The sequence below is a fragment of the Papio anubis genome, chromosome 5, assembly GCF_008728515.1.
Source record: "Papio anubis isolate 15944 chromosome 5, Panubis1.0, whole genome shotgun sequence".
Classification (NCBI taxonomy): Eukaryota; Metazoa; Chordata; class Mammalia; order Primates; family Cercopithecidae; genus Papio; species Papio anubis.
The window spans coordinates 89770527-89786848 of record NC_044980.1 but is presented as its reverse complement, the minus strand read 5'-3'; the positions used below and the strand labels follow the sequence as shown (position 1 = coordinate 89786848).

General features: G+C 37.6%; 1 protein-coding gene and 1 long non-coding RNA gene across 2 annotated transcripts in view; one reads left to right on the top strand and one right to left on the bottom strand.

The window, feature by feature from the left end:
• Nucleotides 1-16322, bottom strand: part of ERAP2 (endoplasmic reticulum aminopeptidase 2) — a 46950-nt gene that overhangs the window by 17360 nt on the left and 13268 nt on the right. The window contains exons 5-11 of the mRNA XM_009208827.4: nt 15119-15239; nt 12037-12191; nt 9136-9249; nt 8051-8182; nt 7690-7821; nt 4328-4396; nt 2876-3051 (exon numbers count right to left, since the gene is read on the bottom strand). Of these exons, the coding sequence (XP_009207091.3) occupies nt 2876-3051; nt 4328-4396; nt 7690-7821; nt 8051-8182; nt 9136-9249; nt 12037-12191; nt 15119-15239 (899 nt within the window). The remainder of the gene's footprint in view (nt 1-2875; nt 3052-4327; nt 4397-7689; nt 7822-8050; nt 8183-9135; nt 9250-12036; nt 12192-15118; nt 15240-16322) is intronic.
• On the top strand, nt 2959-15178 carry LOC116274932. Its single transcript, XR_004183772.1, has 2 exons — nt 2959-3046; nt 14809-15178. It is a non-coding gene; the product is annotated as an uncharacterized LOC116274932 (long non-coding RNA).

The following is a 16322-nucleotide window of genomic DNA, read 5'->3' as shown; positions in this document are numbered from 1 at the left end:
TGATTTTTCACATTGTCAGACTCGGACAGACTGTAAAAGGCACCTAAGTACCCATCATCCTTCATACCCACAGTGGTCCTATAAATTTTATAGGCTAAGACTAGCATATCCTTAAGTATGCAAAAAATTATTCCATGGTAATTATAAAGCAGCAGCCATATCTACCTAGTTGAACTCTGCCACAAATAATTGTGTCATTTGCTGTCCTAATCTCATATCATAACAAATTCTGCTGTTTGTATGAGAAAGAAAATCCAATATTCCTTTCACAGTTTCAAAAACTGCCAGCCTGATGCTGATTCAAATAACTAAACCAAAGCTGTAGGGAAAGCCCTTAAGAGGTAAATAACTTACTCCAGTATGATTTTCTACTTATGCTTTTGTTCAACAGTACTACTCACATCCAACCTCTCAACTGCTGAATGACTGCAAATAAATAGTCAACAATACTACAGCTCAGGATTTGTAGGAGAGCTAAGTGCAGAGAGCAGAAAAGCAGAATGGATTAGAGGAAAAGTTCCCAGTCACTTTTCAATGGCCCTGCTGTAGTAAAGAAGAGAAATTGGCTATCTTTTTCTGATTAACTTTCTAGCAGCCTCTAGAATTCATTTCCTCTATTAAATCAAGTCATGTTAGCTATAATAATCCTGCACATGTAAAATCATGTGCTTGATAACACCAACAGGTGTAAAGCAGACAGAAGAGTAACTGAGATCTTTACACAAAAAGGTAAAAAAGGCCAGGCGCGGTGGCTCACGCCTGTAATCTCAGCACTTTGGGAGGCTGAGGCAGGCAGATCACTTGAGGCCAGGAGTTCGAGACCAACCTGACCAACATGGTGAAACCCCGTCTCTACAAAACAACAACAACAACAACAACAACAAAATTAGCCAAGCATGGTGGTACGTGCCTCTGTAATTCTGGCTACTTGGGAAGCTAAGACAGGAGAACTGCTTCAACCCAGGAGGCCAAGGTTGTAATGAGCCAAAATTGTACCACACTCCAGCTTGGGCAACAGAGTGAGAATTTGTCTCCAAAAAAAAAAAAAAAAAAAAAAAAAAGATTAAAAAAAACTCCACATAGATGAATTTCTAAGACTTAATTGATTGGGATCCGTCAGTGCAGCTTGGCTCCAGAAGAGAAGGGATTTTTCCAAATAAACACATCTGGGGCTAGAGAGAGGGAGAGTAGCACTTCATGAGTTTGGATAGCCATGAATTAGCGGGCCATCATTTTATAAGAATTGTCTAAATACTGCCCCAGAAGGAGGAAAAATACAGATTATTGTAGTGGATCTTTGTTATTCTGGGTCATCCACAGTTTTGAACTCTCTCATCACACTTTGATAAGTTACAAAATTGTGAGTCCTGCTTTCCCAATAATGAAGCAGACATTAAATTATTCAGCCCTGTTTAACAAGCTGCAACTTGTGTAAGCTCTCTGAAGTTCAGACTTCAGAACAACACACAGAAAAAATAGAAGGATGCATACATAAGAAGTGGCATAAGAGTTGGTTCCACTGGATTGGAAATGTGTAACTGATTAAACAAACCAGCCCCAGTAATTTTATATGTCAAAGATCTCTAATTGTTTCTGATTTCCAGAAAAATTCTAGCATTGACAGCTCAGTTCTTAGAAAACAAAATTATCATCATAAGAACCAGAAAAGGTTCACCTGGATTATTTCATTTTAAATTAACCTCATTCATCTTATTAACAGAGCTAATAGTGAGACAGAGTAGGAAGGGGGCTTAGCTTCAATTCACTCCCACTAGAGCATTCTTTCCTGTATCCCCAGTGATCACAAAACCTATACCACTACCTCACTGATGCCATAATGTTTGAATCATGCCTCTTAATTTAATGTTTGAACCATTCCTTTTAATTCCAGAAGCTGGCCTTAGGAGATAACCAAGGTCATGGAGTGTCCTACTTAGGGAAGGAATGCTGACCAACTGATTTACAGCCTTGTTGCTTCTGGCCAGACTACCAGGTAGCCCATTACTCAAGGTAATTGTAGCAACCAGGTAAGGCTTATCTGCCTACCTTATCCTTTATGTGCTTTAACCAGTCCAACCTGCATACCCTACCCCTGATACCTATTCTTTTGCCTAATGAAAAGGTTCTACCAGCTCTTTTTAAAATGCCAGTCAAGGAATTCTCTCTCTCTCTCTCTATCTGTCTCTCTCTCTCTCTCAGCCTCCATTATGTCTGGGCATAAGCTCAAATGAAGCCTTCTCTGGGAAAACTCTTTTGGCTTCTTTGTCAATGTCTATTGCATTGATGGCCCAAGAACCCATGGTTAGTAGCAATAGTTCAGAGAAATGTTTACAGTGTGTTACTTGATTTCAGTAGTCTTTACTAGGTTTTTTTCAGGATGGGCTGGTGAACAAGATGACAGTGTGTTTAATTGGATTTGCTTTTACTATTACTCATAACATCATACGTTTTAAGACATTATAGTTTATTACTGAAAAATGAAAGGCAACAGGAGATCTTAGCATCTAATTTATCACATAGGGGATATCTTTCCTCTGATGATAAGAAGCATTGTTGTCATACTTCCTAGGTATAGGCCAGTCACAAAGCTTATTAGGGCCCAGAAGTCAGTGCATTATGACATAAGTTTAACTAACCACCATTGGCATTAGAACTGAGGTTCTCAAGGCTGATGGAATCGCTAAGAATGGTGCTGCTGAACAAAGAAGTCTGGGTCATATGAAGCTCTTTAAATCTTATCAAGTCTACTTTAGGCCTTCGATTCCTATATGGAACTAGCCTCCTACAAAGTTGCCAGAGGAGCTGAGAGAAAGCTAAGGAAATGATGAGGAAACTGAGATGAGATAAGCTAGACCTAAAGAAGAAAAGCAGCCACCTCTCCTGCAGGGCCCTCCATTCAGGGTCCTCCTGGAAAACCCCCTGGAGGAAGCGCTCCTGTTGCAGTCGGAGTGAATGTCCGTCTTGTTTAACCACCAGCAGGGGGATTCCTTTCTGGAGAGTCCACGTAGTCATCATCTCCTTGACCTCTGCATTTTCCCCCAGAAAGGTGAGCTGAAATGACAGGTGACTATGATAACTCAAGAGAGAGGAGACAACCCAAAGACAGAGGGACAGAAACTTCCATCTCCTTGGATGCCAGAAATAAGGCTTGGGGAACAGAAGACTCGGGCTGCTATCTCAGGGAAGGGCAATCCAGGCAACTGGATGAGGGATGGCTATCCCAGGGCTGCTCTCTGACAATTACTTGAATTGAGGGATATATACAGGATTTCGTAGGGTTAATATATGGCAGGAAAAGCCAGTGAAAAGGGGGTTGAGACTGGAGTCTCTTTCCTGCCCCCTTTCAAAAACAAATAAACAAAATCAAACAAACAAACAAAAACCCTCTAATAACAGTAAAATCCAAGAGGAGTGGTATAAGAGGGAAATATCTGTCTTTAGGGAAGCTTTAAATATTTCAACAGAACAATTTTATATCAATAGAGGTATAGTGAATGGAGAACAAAACCTCTGGCTGCTGCGCTTCTAGTATGGGTTTCTGATCACTGGATAATGCTGAATCTTCCTTTAGAAAACACAATTTAGGGCTGGGTGCAGTGGCTCATGCCTGTGATCCCAGCATGTTGGGAGGCTGAGGTGGGCGAATTGCATGAGGTCAGTCTGGCCAACATGGTGAAACCCTGTCTCTACTAAAAATACAAAAAAATTAGCCAGGCGTGGTGGTGTGCACCTGTAACCCCAGCTACTCGGGAGGCTGAGGCAGAGGAATTGCTTGAACCAGAGAGGTGGAGGTTTCAGTGAGCCGAGATCGTGCCACTACACTCCAGCCTGGGCAACAGAGCAAGGCTTTGTCAAAAAAAAAAAAAAAAAAAAAAAAAGGAGGATTAACATGACTCTTTTTTTAAATAAAAAGTTTTCCTTTTTTCCCCTGTGATGACTGACTTTCTTTTCTCTTTCCTGTAGTGATTCTATAACTTTCCAGAAGGAAAAAGAAAAACATATACTGTATTTCCAAACCTAACAGCATACTTATTTTGGCATTTTTCAGAGCTTAAGGGATGCCAATGCAGTAGTAACCACTCAAAAACATTTTGAGCTGAGTTTTAGCTAGCAGTGGGGTTGTGGAAAAGCTGAACTATAACAATAAAAATGTAGTAGCAACAGCATCATCCCCCTAAATATCCCAAGCATTTCCCCTTCAGTTTTGTTTTACAGAAAATTGTGGGGACTCTTTCTCTCCAGCGTTTAAAAGGGACAGGTGGGCTACTCACTCCAGGTCAGGCTATTCCACAGATCTCTTCTACTCTTTGACTCTCTTTATCCTTACCATGTTACTTGTCATCTTGGGATCCGAATGACAAACTCCACCAGATGTAAAATCACTTTCTAAACAACTCTACAAAAAAAGAACAAAAGAGCACTGCCATGTAGGCATCATTAGTTGGCTGAACATGCACATTAGCCATGGATGCAGGCATTTATTAAAAGAGCTGTATGAAATAATTCATCCAGACATGATGAACATGAAAATGATAAAAGAGGCATGCTTGCAGTGACCTAGGATAGAAGTTCACAAAAGTTATTTATTTGTGTTATATATATATGCATGTGTAAAGTTTCCTTAAAAAGTTCAATAAAGTCAATAACTGTTCTAAGGAAGAATCAATTTGTTGAATTTTCTATCCAATTCTTCTCTTTCCCTTAAGAAAGGTCTTATTTTATTATTTCATTATGCATGTTATGCATGCCCCTATTTAGCATGTAGGCAACTCTAGTACTATTAACTCTCCCCTGACCTATTGCAAGTTCTTTGACAGTAGTGGAAACGCCTTTGTTTACCTGGGTATTCCTACAGTGGCTATCACAACAGCATGTGATGACTGTACAATATTTCGAACTAACTGGGAATAAAATAAGAATTAAGAAAAGTACCAACTTGGCAATCAACCTTGAATAACCAGTAGTTAAGGGCAACTGCAAATGAGAAAAAAATGAAGTATGTGTTAAGGCTCTCAAATGCCTTTAAATGATCTTATGAAAAATAACAGCAAAGAAGTCTTCTCATTCTCAAGTTGCTATTGGCATGTATTAGAATTGACTTTATGTGACACAATGGTGGGCAAGATATTTTCAGTAATTTATTATTTTAATACTACAGGGCCCTTTGGTGTCAGAAGGGAGCTGGTTAAAATCTAAGACCTTTAGGGAAAGGTTGATGGGGGACTTTTCTTATAACTAGGAAGTAGCTGTGATACAACTGAAAGAATAACTATTGGCTTGGAGTCAGAAGACAAATTTTAAGTACTGATTTTCTCACTGACTTGGTGACTTTGGGCAAATCTCTCCCTTAGTATCAGTTTTCTCATCTATAAACATGGAGTAATGATGATTACTTTATCTCTTGAGATGATTATAAGCATGATGTGACAAAAAATAACACGGGAATCTACACTGCTGGACTAAAATGATCTGGTAACTGCTGGCCACATTTTCTTTCTAACTCCCACCCTCTACTGCCAGCATGCACACCAAATGATAGATTCTTCCATGTTGGAGAGGGGCTAAACTGATGTCTACAAATATGCATACATGCACACACACATAGCAAGGGAGAGGGAAATGGAGAGAGATGAGAGAGAGAAACAACACAATACTTGGTGTTGAGAAGCTTAAGCGGAAGCATGGAGAAAGTGTCCGGACCACTGACGGTGGGTGATGGAAATGGATAATAAAGAGCATCTTTATATGTTTTTTGTTTGTTTGTTTGTTTGTTTTGTTTTGTTTTGAGACAGAGTCTCACTCTGTCGCCAGGCTGGAGTCCAGTGGCGTGATCTCAGCTCATTGCAACTTCCGCCTCCTGGGTTCGAGTGATCCTCCTGCCTCAGCCTCCCGAGTAGCTGTGATTACAGGTGCACCACCATGCCTGGCTAATTTTTTTTTTTTTTTTTTTTTTTTGTATTTTAGTAGAGATGGGATTTCACCATGTTGGCCAGTATGGCCTCGATCTCCTGACCTCATGATCTGCCCGCCTAGGCCTCCCAAAGTGCTGGGATTACAGGCATGAGCCACCACACCTGGCTTATAAGTATTTTTATAAGTAAGAACTATGTATTTCAATATGCCTCAGGATTTTTAAGAAATGCAAGTAAAAAATTAGAACTGTGAAATAATTTTTGATTGTTGAATTTTGTTTCTTTAACCACAAAATCACACATCAATTGGACCATAAGGGTGCTTTATAAAGGCACAAAAATATCAAATGAGATAATGAACATGAAAGTGCTTTTTATTCTTTAACTTTGATTCTTATTTATTATTAATTATTGTTATTATTATTATTATTATTATTATTATTGAGACAGAGTTTTGCTCTGTCGCCCAGGCTGGAGTGCAGTGGTGTAATCTCGGCTTACTGCAACCTCCAGCTGCTGGGTTCAAGTGATTCTCCTGCCTTAGCCTCCCGAATAGCTGGGATTACAGGCAAGCACCACCATGCCAAGCTAATGTTTGTATTTCTAGTAGAGACGGGGTTCCACAAATTGGCCAGGCTGGTCTCAAACTTCTGACCTGAAGTGATCTACCCACCTCAACCTTCCAAAGTCTTGGGATTACAGGCGTGAGCCACTGTATCCGGCCATGAAAGTGCTTTTTAAACTGTAAACTGCTGCACAAATATTAAACAGTATTATTACTGTCCCTGGGACACAAGTGCTTATAAAAAAGAAAGGATCTCTTCTGTCTACAATGACTTAGTGTTCTTCTAATTACAGGTATGAGTTCTCTGGGTCTAATGGTTCTATAAAAAATTATTTTCTTTGCAGTTGGAAATTTTAAAATATTTTAATAATTATTAGAATAATCTGAATTAACTGAATTTTTCTGCTTTGCCTTTCCTATGATCTACATGAATCCCAAAGACAAAGAGAACATGAGTTATTTAATCAATCATTAACTACTTGTTAATCACTATTATAGGATCAGCATATGCTAGGTGCTATCACATTTTTAAAAAAAGGCTAGACACAATTTTTGTTCTTAAGCACATTATCATTATTGAACTAATAAAAACAATAAAAGAGCGTACTATCATGTGGAACAGATTATAAGTGCACTTCTAAGAATTTAGCAGACAGGCAAACGAATGAGAGCTGGAACAGTCTGTAAGGAGGAGGTGAAATCTCAGCTGGATCTTGAAAGTTGGATGGCATTTAAATTGTTGGAAAGAAGAAAGGGCATTTCAGCTAGTAAAGGCACTAGAAATATAGACACAATGATCCAGGGATTGAGCAAGATTTCTTCTTATGAGGGAGAAGATTAGTTTTGCTAAACAAATAATATACGTTGGGGAATATGGTTGACAACCTTAAAATTTGCCAGAGATTAGGTGCTATACAGTAGAAATGACAACATTTAAAGATTTTGGATCAAGGCAAGATAAAAATGTAGGATTAGCCATAGAAGAGAAACCAAAGAAAGTCAGGTCAAATAGTGAGCCCCTGGGGCCACTCCAGCATGACATCCTACTGTGATGTTAGAGGAAAAAGGGAAGTGCTGCCTTCTATGGACCATGACAACCTAGCAAGCAGAATAAATATTATTGACTGACAATATATAACTATAAACATTCACAATTATTCTGTTACTTTCTAGATTAAATAACAGTCTACCGTTACCCAACATATGACTTACATTTGACAGACTGCTCCACAAATCATCATTCTTAGCATTTCTATAGCTGAACTTCTTTAAGTACTGAATTATTCCTTTCTGGAATTTCTCCTCACCCAGAAAATCCTTGAGCATATTCAAAATACAAGCTCCCTTTAAAAAAAACAAAAGAGTTGAAAAAAGAGATAAAGAAAAGGGTAGTATGGTATGTTTTTAAAGGAAGCTTAAATTTTATGGAACATGTGTGATGTCTGAAAAATGAACAAATAAAAAGTGAAACAAGTAGCAAAAACTGGCACCAATGACGTAAACTGTTGATTTTATAGTCATTATTACATTTCTTCTGAAAGCAGAGCTTCCACCTGCACGTGGTATTTACTACCTTGTTATAGGAAACTTCATCAAACATTTCCTGTATTTGAGTCGGAGTTTCTGCTGGTTTGGAGATAGGGCGGGATGAATTCAATGAATCTTTTGTAATTACTTCAAAACACACATTCAAAAAATGGTCATCCTAAACAAGGAGAAAAACGTTTAGTTTTAGTTTCTATTTGACACTGTAAAAGCAATAGAAAACACAGTAGGTTTAGTAAGATGTTCTTAGAGGTAAGATTTCAATCAATATTTCTTAGAAGATGTTTCTTTTCATTTATGTATTTCCCTTGCACCGTTTCTCTACTTTAAAAAGATACAAATCCAATATTCCTTCAGACATTGCCTGAATGTTTACCATGTACCAGCCCTTCAATACAGAAATAAAATAATGGTTTCCATTTACTGAATACTTGTTATGTGCCTAGACCTATCGTCTGCAATCCTGTCAACACCTCTGCAAGGGAGATGTAGTATAAGCATGTTACAAATGAGAATATATAAAGCTTTGGCATTAAGCCACAAATTCAGTACATACACCGTAACAAGAAGAGCCTAAGTTTGAATCCATGTCTGTCTATAGTGTACTGGACTAAATATAGATCCTAAAGACCTCATTAACCATTACTAACCACCTTGATATCCAAATTTGTATAGTGTTCAGATCACTATATTTGTTTTTTAAAAAAGACATGCCTGAAGAAATCCCTTCACACATTTTGGGGAAGCCAGCAGGCCCTTTAATGTTGATTTCAGGTTACATGCCAAGAACTCTGTATAGTACCTAGTAGCCGTGGGCATTCCTGTGCAGATGTATACAAACAGTGTATACAACCCACATACACAGCTCTACATTTGTATTAGTTTGTCTTCTCTGTTTACAAACTTTGGGGTGACAGATTTATGTTGATTGTTTTCTAAAACTTTCAATGTTTCCTCCAGTTCTGTGATCTGTTTCGTGTATCAAACAAAATGCCGTATGTTCAAAAACCACAACATTATGTAGTTTTTCTCTTTAACATTAACTTGAAATTTTAACAGTGAATTGATGATTCTTTACGTCATATAGTATGATACACAGAATTGTGAACTTACAAATTGCAGCTCTGGATATGTAGCATTAACAGCAATAAGTTCCATGTAATTTGCAAAACCTTCATTAAGCCAAATATCATTCCACCATTCCATGGTGACCAGGTTGCCAAACCACTAGGAGGGAAAAACTCAATGTTATTAGAAGTTAAACAAATAAAAGTTATTAACTTTAGCAAAAAAAAAAAAGGTACTAACTTTTTTTATTACTTAGGATCTCTCTTCTCCCTTTGCTACCCTTTTCTCTTTGTACAGTTTTCTTCTACTGATTTTCTTGCCTTCTTATTCTCACCACCACATTTTTGCTTGATTTTCTTCTTTCTTTTTTTTGTATGTTCTCAATGCTCTTAACTCTTCGACTTTCAGTCTATCTGCCCAGCATTTCCTAGTGATTAGATTTAATATTAAGAAATAAAATGGAACACTTTGTGGAGGTAGTTTTTTTTTCCTGCACAATAAGAACAATCTCACCTTGTCCTTGATATATGATGATGTTCAAGGGAGAAATATAAACCCAAGTGTCCTGGGTGAAGTTATATTTTTATATTAAGTAGCAGGTACTTAGGAGAATCATAAGAATTCATTTAGGGCTCTCAGATTGTTATATAATATTACTGAAGAGCAAATTCTGTTGTTAGCCTCTGCCCCTGACTTACTTCCATGGGCCACTAGAAACAATAAAGGTGTAAGATTTAAAATATATACAAATAAAATAAAAAGGATGCATAAGGATAATCGACATATTTACCCTTTACCTATATTTGATCTGTATTATACATTTTAAATATTACTATTCTTTTATATGCTTTTATATTTTATTTATTTAGTCTGTATGCCTAATACTGTACATCTAGTGTATGTCTCTAAAATTGCAATCTCTAGAAGGACCAAAGCTTCAACAATAAGATTCTAAGATTCAGAAGAGCCTGGTTATAGTTACAGAACAGAAAATTATAAGTCTGTAGCTTCTAGAAACGGTTTAAGCACTATGCCTTTTCTGACAGCCTTCAGATTACTTTACAAGTGGGCACCAACTTTCTGAAGGGCATTCATGGAAAGGGAGAGGCGTTTCCTCAATTTGAAAACTGGTGAATATAAGAAGTACAGGATAAACTGACTCTGGTCACTTCACCAGTTAGTAAAACTAGTTTATTTATTCATTCAATAAATACCTATGCAGAAACTACTGCATTCCTGGCACCATGCCATATGTTAGAAATACAAAGATGTATATAATATAGCCACTGCCTCAATACAAATGATGGAGGTCAACCAGTAGACAAATAAATACAGTAAAGCAGGTGCTAAGATCAATGTCTTTGCCAGGGACAGAGGGGATTCTAGGAGGAAATAAACAGTTTTGCCAGGACGGTGTTCATTTCCTGAGCCTTGCAAATAGTACTCAGGTATGCTGAATATCAGGTAGCAGGAACAAAGGCAGAGTGATACAACCTGTCATGCTCAGAAAATGGCAGATAATCTTGGATGGCTAAAGTTTAGGCGTAGGCAAGAGACGAGGCTGGAGAGGTAAAAAGGAGCTGGGTCATGGGGACCTTGTATGCCAGTCTAAGACAGTTGGCATTGGAGAATCCTTACCAGGATTATGCACAGAGTGACATGTTAATATGGTCATCAATGGGAAGACAAAAAAATGGGGGCAAAAATTCCAGTGCTGTTTGCTGCTTCAGCACTTGACTGCATCTCCGTGGAAGAGAAGCTATTAAAGGGAGGGCCAGAGGGAGCGTGGAGCCTCAGAGGTAGAGCTCACAGAACACTTCCCTAGAAACAACGGGCAGAAAGAGAGAAATCCCCAGACTCAGTTAAGTGCTTTAGAGCTCCTGGTGACTCATGATCAAAACACCTAAAATGAGCCAGTGGGGAGATTCTGAACAAGAGGAAACAGCCCATGTGTTCTCGAAGCACAGTGCTGAGCATGGCTCTCTGTGTAATGGAGTATTTAGTTCACTGGTTTAAAGAACAACAAGTCATTATTGTGGTGATGATAAAGGATAAAGTTAAAATGTTTTAAATAACAGATTTTACCAGATTCTACAATGGAATGGTATTTGCCAACTTGGTGAAAGACAATTTTGGTGCCTTTAATAATTTACTGCATTACCGAGAGTTTTCAGAAATGAAAGAGGGAATAGTCTCCAATCTCTGTAGACCTAGCTTTACAATTCCACATTTGTAGGTAATACAGTGTTGATAGATGGCCCTAAGATATCTTATTCCGTAAGAAACAGTAGTATTTCTTGTAGATGTAGTGGCCATTGTCATCATCATTAATAACTAATACTTGTTGAGTGCTTACTATGTGATCTGCACACTTTCCCTATCCATAATCCTCACAACAACTTTATGAAACAGAACTGTTATTAATTTCATTTTATAGATGGGGACATTGAACTTCAGAGAGTTAGGTAATGTGCCCAGGATCATCAGCCCATCAAGTTTCACTTGAAGTATTTCATTATGGCCATATAAGCACAGGTTCCAACTGAAGGAAGATTGATTTTGCCCTAGATTGGAATGTCAGAGTACCAGGGGATATAAGGAGAAATATTTTTAGTAGAAATCTTTATTTGTAAGGTTTCCAATTCTGTGCTTCATGTGTCTGTATAGTCACTTCCCTTCTTTTCCCAAATGACATTTGAAGGCTTTGCTTTGAAAGGTTTTAGAGGATAAATTTAATGGCTACTTCTTGTGATAAAATTCCAGCATGCACACCACAGTTCAGAGACTGAGTACTCTGCTACTTGACATGTTGTATTAGGTTTGGTAATCTCTAAGTTCCCCTCTAGAGGTAAATGAGTTGATTTATTTTGTTTCAGAAAGATTGGTGGTGTTCTATATAATGTTATTTTGAACTGATATCGAGATAATGTCTTGAGTGCCAAGTACCTGGTGTGCCAGTTCATGGGCTATGACTTTGGTGACCCACAGTTTATCAGAAGCAGAAGAGGTCTTGGGGTCAAAAAGCAGTGACGTCTCCCTATATGTAATGAGGCCCCAATTTTCCATGGCTCCAGATGCAAAGTCAGGAATAGCAATCAAATCTAAGAAATAAGAACAACCACAGTTGATTTTTATGGCTCCCACACCAGAAATAGAATTTGCTCCCTGCTCAAATACACTATGATCCTTTAAGTATATGTAAGTACACTTTTTGAAAACATCAAGAATATCTTAACATTGACAGAGTGTCTTATAGTTGTGCTGAAAATAATCAGTGCCCATTATCAAGTGGAATAAGTTGTACAAAGAGTTTCGTAGATGAAGTAACATATTGACATTTAACCATTTTCTTCCTGAAAGTGCTGAACTCTGAAAATATTTTGGGTGCCTTACCGCCAAGAAAATAATTTATTTAAAAACAATCATTGTATTTTATGTTAGTACTGCTGAAAACTTTAAAAAAAGGTATAAAATAATTTCTAATATGTTTGAGATTCATCAAAACATATAATGAACTCATTTCTAGAAAAAACAAAAAGATACATGATTTTAATTTCAGGAGAATACCTCTTATGGCCATCTCTATAGTCAATATTTTGATTGATATTTCTAGCACATACAGCCTCTATTATGAGCACATGTCCTTCTAAGACAGTAGAGGAAAAGAGCTCTGGGCAGCATTGATTCTTTCTGACTTCAATTTCCTTTTCAACACTGATATTTCCTCTGTTTCTTAAGAAAGTGTCGTGGGGGGAAAAAGTGCAACCTAATCATCTTTAAACAACTCAGGTATAATGCATTAATTTGCATTATGTGTATGTGTGTGTATATATATATGGTATATGTGTGTGTATATTATATATATATACCTGTATGTGTGTGTGTGTGTATATACACACACACCTGTATATATATACACATATATACACATATGCACACATATATATACATACACAGGTATATGTATATGTGCACTGTTTACTATCCTTTGCTAATGATTTCACGTAAGCTAAAAAATTTCTGGCTAATATTTAGTCTTTGAATTCTGCTAGCTAAAATGTTCTGTTTAGCTGGAAAAAAAAGAGATAATTTTTTAAAAGTTCAAAATGAACCAAATCATTTGGCTTATAATTACATTGTCTGGAGTTAATACTGGTTAATTCTAGTAGATTAAAAACAAGTATACATAACACAATCAAAAACCAAATTAGCACTAATAAAGATTAGTATTCATTAGCACTTCAAATGTGGGAATGACTTTTCTTCTAAATTGCGTTGCTGATTTTATAGTAGTGGGACTTACATCTGCTCTATTTTTTTCTTAAGCTGCATGTTTCTTCTCTGTTAGTCTTAAAGGTATTTCATATGCTCTTTAAGACTGCATTTTTCAAGAACATGCATTAATATGGTTGATGGTTGTTATTAATCTTTCCTTGACTTTTGACCTAAAGTACAGCAGTGAATTATGTATAAATGGGATTTAGTATATCTGACCTAAAGGGTATGTAGAATCTGCAGGTTAATAATAGAGTAAGACTCAGGAACTATCGAAATAAGTGCCTGGATATAGCTTTTAATTTTTTTAAGCCTAGAACTGTATGCCAATTGAGGGTCCCTTTTAATTTATGTAAGGAAAATGCATTGGAGTTGGGGGCAAGAGGTGAGAAAGGACAGGATAAGAAGTATATCCTAAATTCCAAAGGAAAAAAAATTGTTTTGTCACTATCAGAAACCCCAAGCACTAATCTTTATATGTTATGAAACTTTCTTCACAGTTTTTAAATGCTCTACAACAGGGGTCCCCAACGCCGGGGCCGCAGACCAGTACCTGTCAATGGCCTATTAGAAACTAGGCTGCATGGCAGGAGGTGAGCGGTGGGTGACAGAGCATGACTGCCTGAGCTCTGCCTCCTGCCAGATGAGCGGTGGCATTAGATTCTCATAGGAGCATGAATCCTATTGTGAACTGCTCATATGAGGGATCTAAGTTGCGTGTTCCTTATGAGAATCTAATGCCTAATGCTCTGAGGTGGAACAGTTTCACCCAAAAACCATCCCCCCAACCTTCGTGGAAAAATTGTTTCCACAAATCTGGTCCCTAATGTCAAAAAGGTTGGGGGTCGTTTCTCTATAACATTCTAAAAATAACGTTTTTATTTTTTAAGATACAAAATTAAAAGCAAGATAGACTATGAGTATCATCTCGTGTAAACACCTACTACCACACCCAGATGATCTGTTTCCTGCAATTTTTTTTAAATCTGTTCCACAGTCTTACCATCCAACCTCAGTGCCCAATATAGATAACAGATGGAGGCACAGTTTTCAGTTCTCTCTCTACATAAACTTTTGATAACTTTTATAAAAGATTGCTGACCTTGTACAAATAGGGTATAGCGATTCCTCCCGAAATCCCTCTAATTCTAATATGCAATGCATGCGCGCGCGTGGGTGTGTGTATTTTTAAATGGAAAATCCATTCTCTAATCAGTGCTGCTGGGGCATAGAAGAGCAGCATGATGGGAGGTGTGTTTCCCTCCCATAGAAGAGGAACATAATAGGTGAGAGCCTTGATGTCCGCCACAGGGAGCCACAGCATCACTGTGGTAGACAAATATTCAAAAAGCATTCCTGTGATGAACTCTTGGACATATAGACCCTTATTTCGAACAGAACAGTCACTGGTTTCCTTCTCTTTTTTTCCCCATCTCTTTCCAGGGCCCTCTACCTGGCTTCCGTCCCAGCCTCCAGTGTGTGCCCTTTCTAATCGGCCTGGGAAAGATTGCAATGCAGATATGTTAGCATTAAACCTGATAAAAGAATACAGAAATGATCCACACTACTGGGGCATCTCATAAATATTTTATTTTCTACGATCAAGAATCATCTCTGAGGAACAAATTATTTTTTCCTGGGCTAACTGAATTCCTCAGTGCTCATTTAAGTCCCACAGAAAGAGAAAGAGGGAAGAAATCAAAGCGAGTTCTATGAGCAAAAATGAAGACAATAATGTGGAATTTGAACATACCCAGTTTGGGGAGTGGATAGTTGATATCAAAGTACTTTTCATAAAAATCAAGTAGCTTCAGTGACGCCTGCAAAGCATAATGTGTTTGATTCCGTTTGTCTGGGGATGCATAGATGGACACCTGGGAAATGTGGATCAGAAGAGGTTTTTGAATGACAGCTCCCTGGCAAAATTCCATTCCTGATAACCCTCTCACATAGAAAAGCAGACTGCATCTTTTTAAGAAAGTATTAAGATACCATTAAGCATGTTGTCAATAAGGATAAGAGTTTCTGTGACGTATTAAAGCAAGTCAGTCTTGAAAATGACAAACACCCTGGATCTTCTATTACAATCCATTTCCTCAGTGCTCATCTGTAACTTTCAAATCATATTAACCCATCGTATCATAACCCAAGTATATCATAGAGATGAATCCACTTGAGTTCATCTCTATGATATACTTTAGCACTTGACAACTAGCTTTCCAAAATAATGACCACAAACACAATTCAAATAAAACATAGGTTTCTTCTAGACCTACGTAGGGAAGCCATGAAGAATTTATTGGATCCGCTGTCTGTCAAGTTTGCTTTAAACTAAGAAATGCTCAAATATGTTCAATGGCTTCCCCAAAGAAACTAGCTATCAAGTAGAAAAAATAGAATTAGATTCAAATTTTATTGCCTTCCAAGTATAGGGCTACTTTTATTTCATGACCCACTTTTACGCTTTGAATTAACTGAAGTCCTTCAAAACTTTTATGTGGAGAAAATGTAAATGGCCACCATTTTTTTGACAGTTTACCAGGCACTGTGCTGAATGCTTACACATAAAATCTAATTTAATACTTGCACCCACTCCATGAAGCAGGTGCCATTTTATAGATGAAACAATAAAAACACATAAAGATTTAGTAACTTGCTCCTGATCACCCAGGCTGAAAGTTGCAGAGCTGGGATGTGAATCCAAAGAGGCTGACAGGAACCTGTCCTCTGAAGTGCCATTCACCTCCTGCACATCCATGTCTATGCATATATATATATAAGTGCAGAGGTGCCATGATGTGTATGTGTAGCTACACAACTCATATATCTACCTATTCATAAACATAATACATATGTAAATTGTAATAGATATTTTATACCGATTTTTTTTTCTTTTTTTTTTTTTTTGAGACCAAGTCTCACTCTTGTCACCCAGGCTGGAGTGTATGGCGCGATGT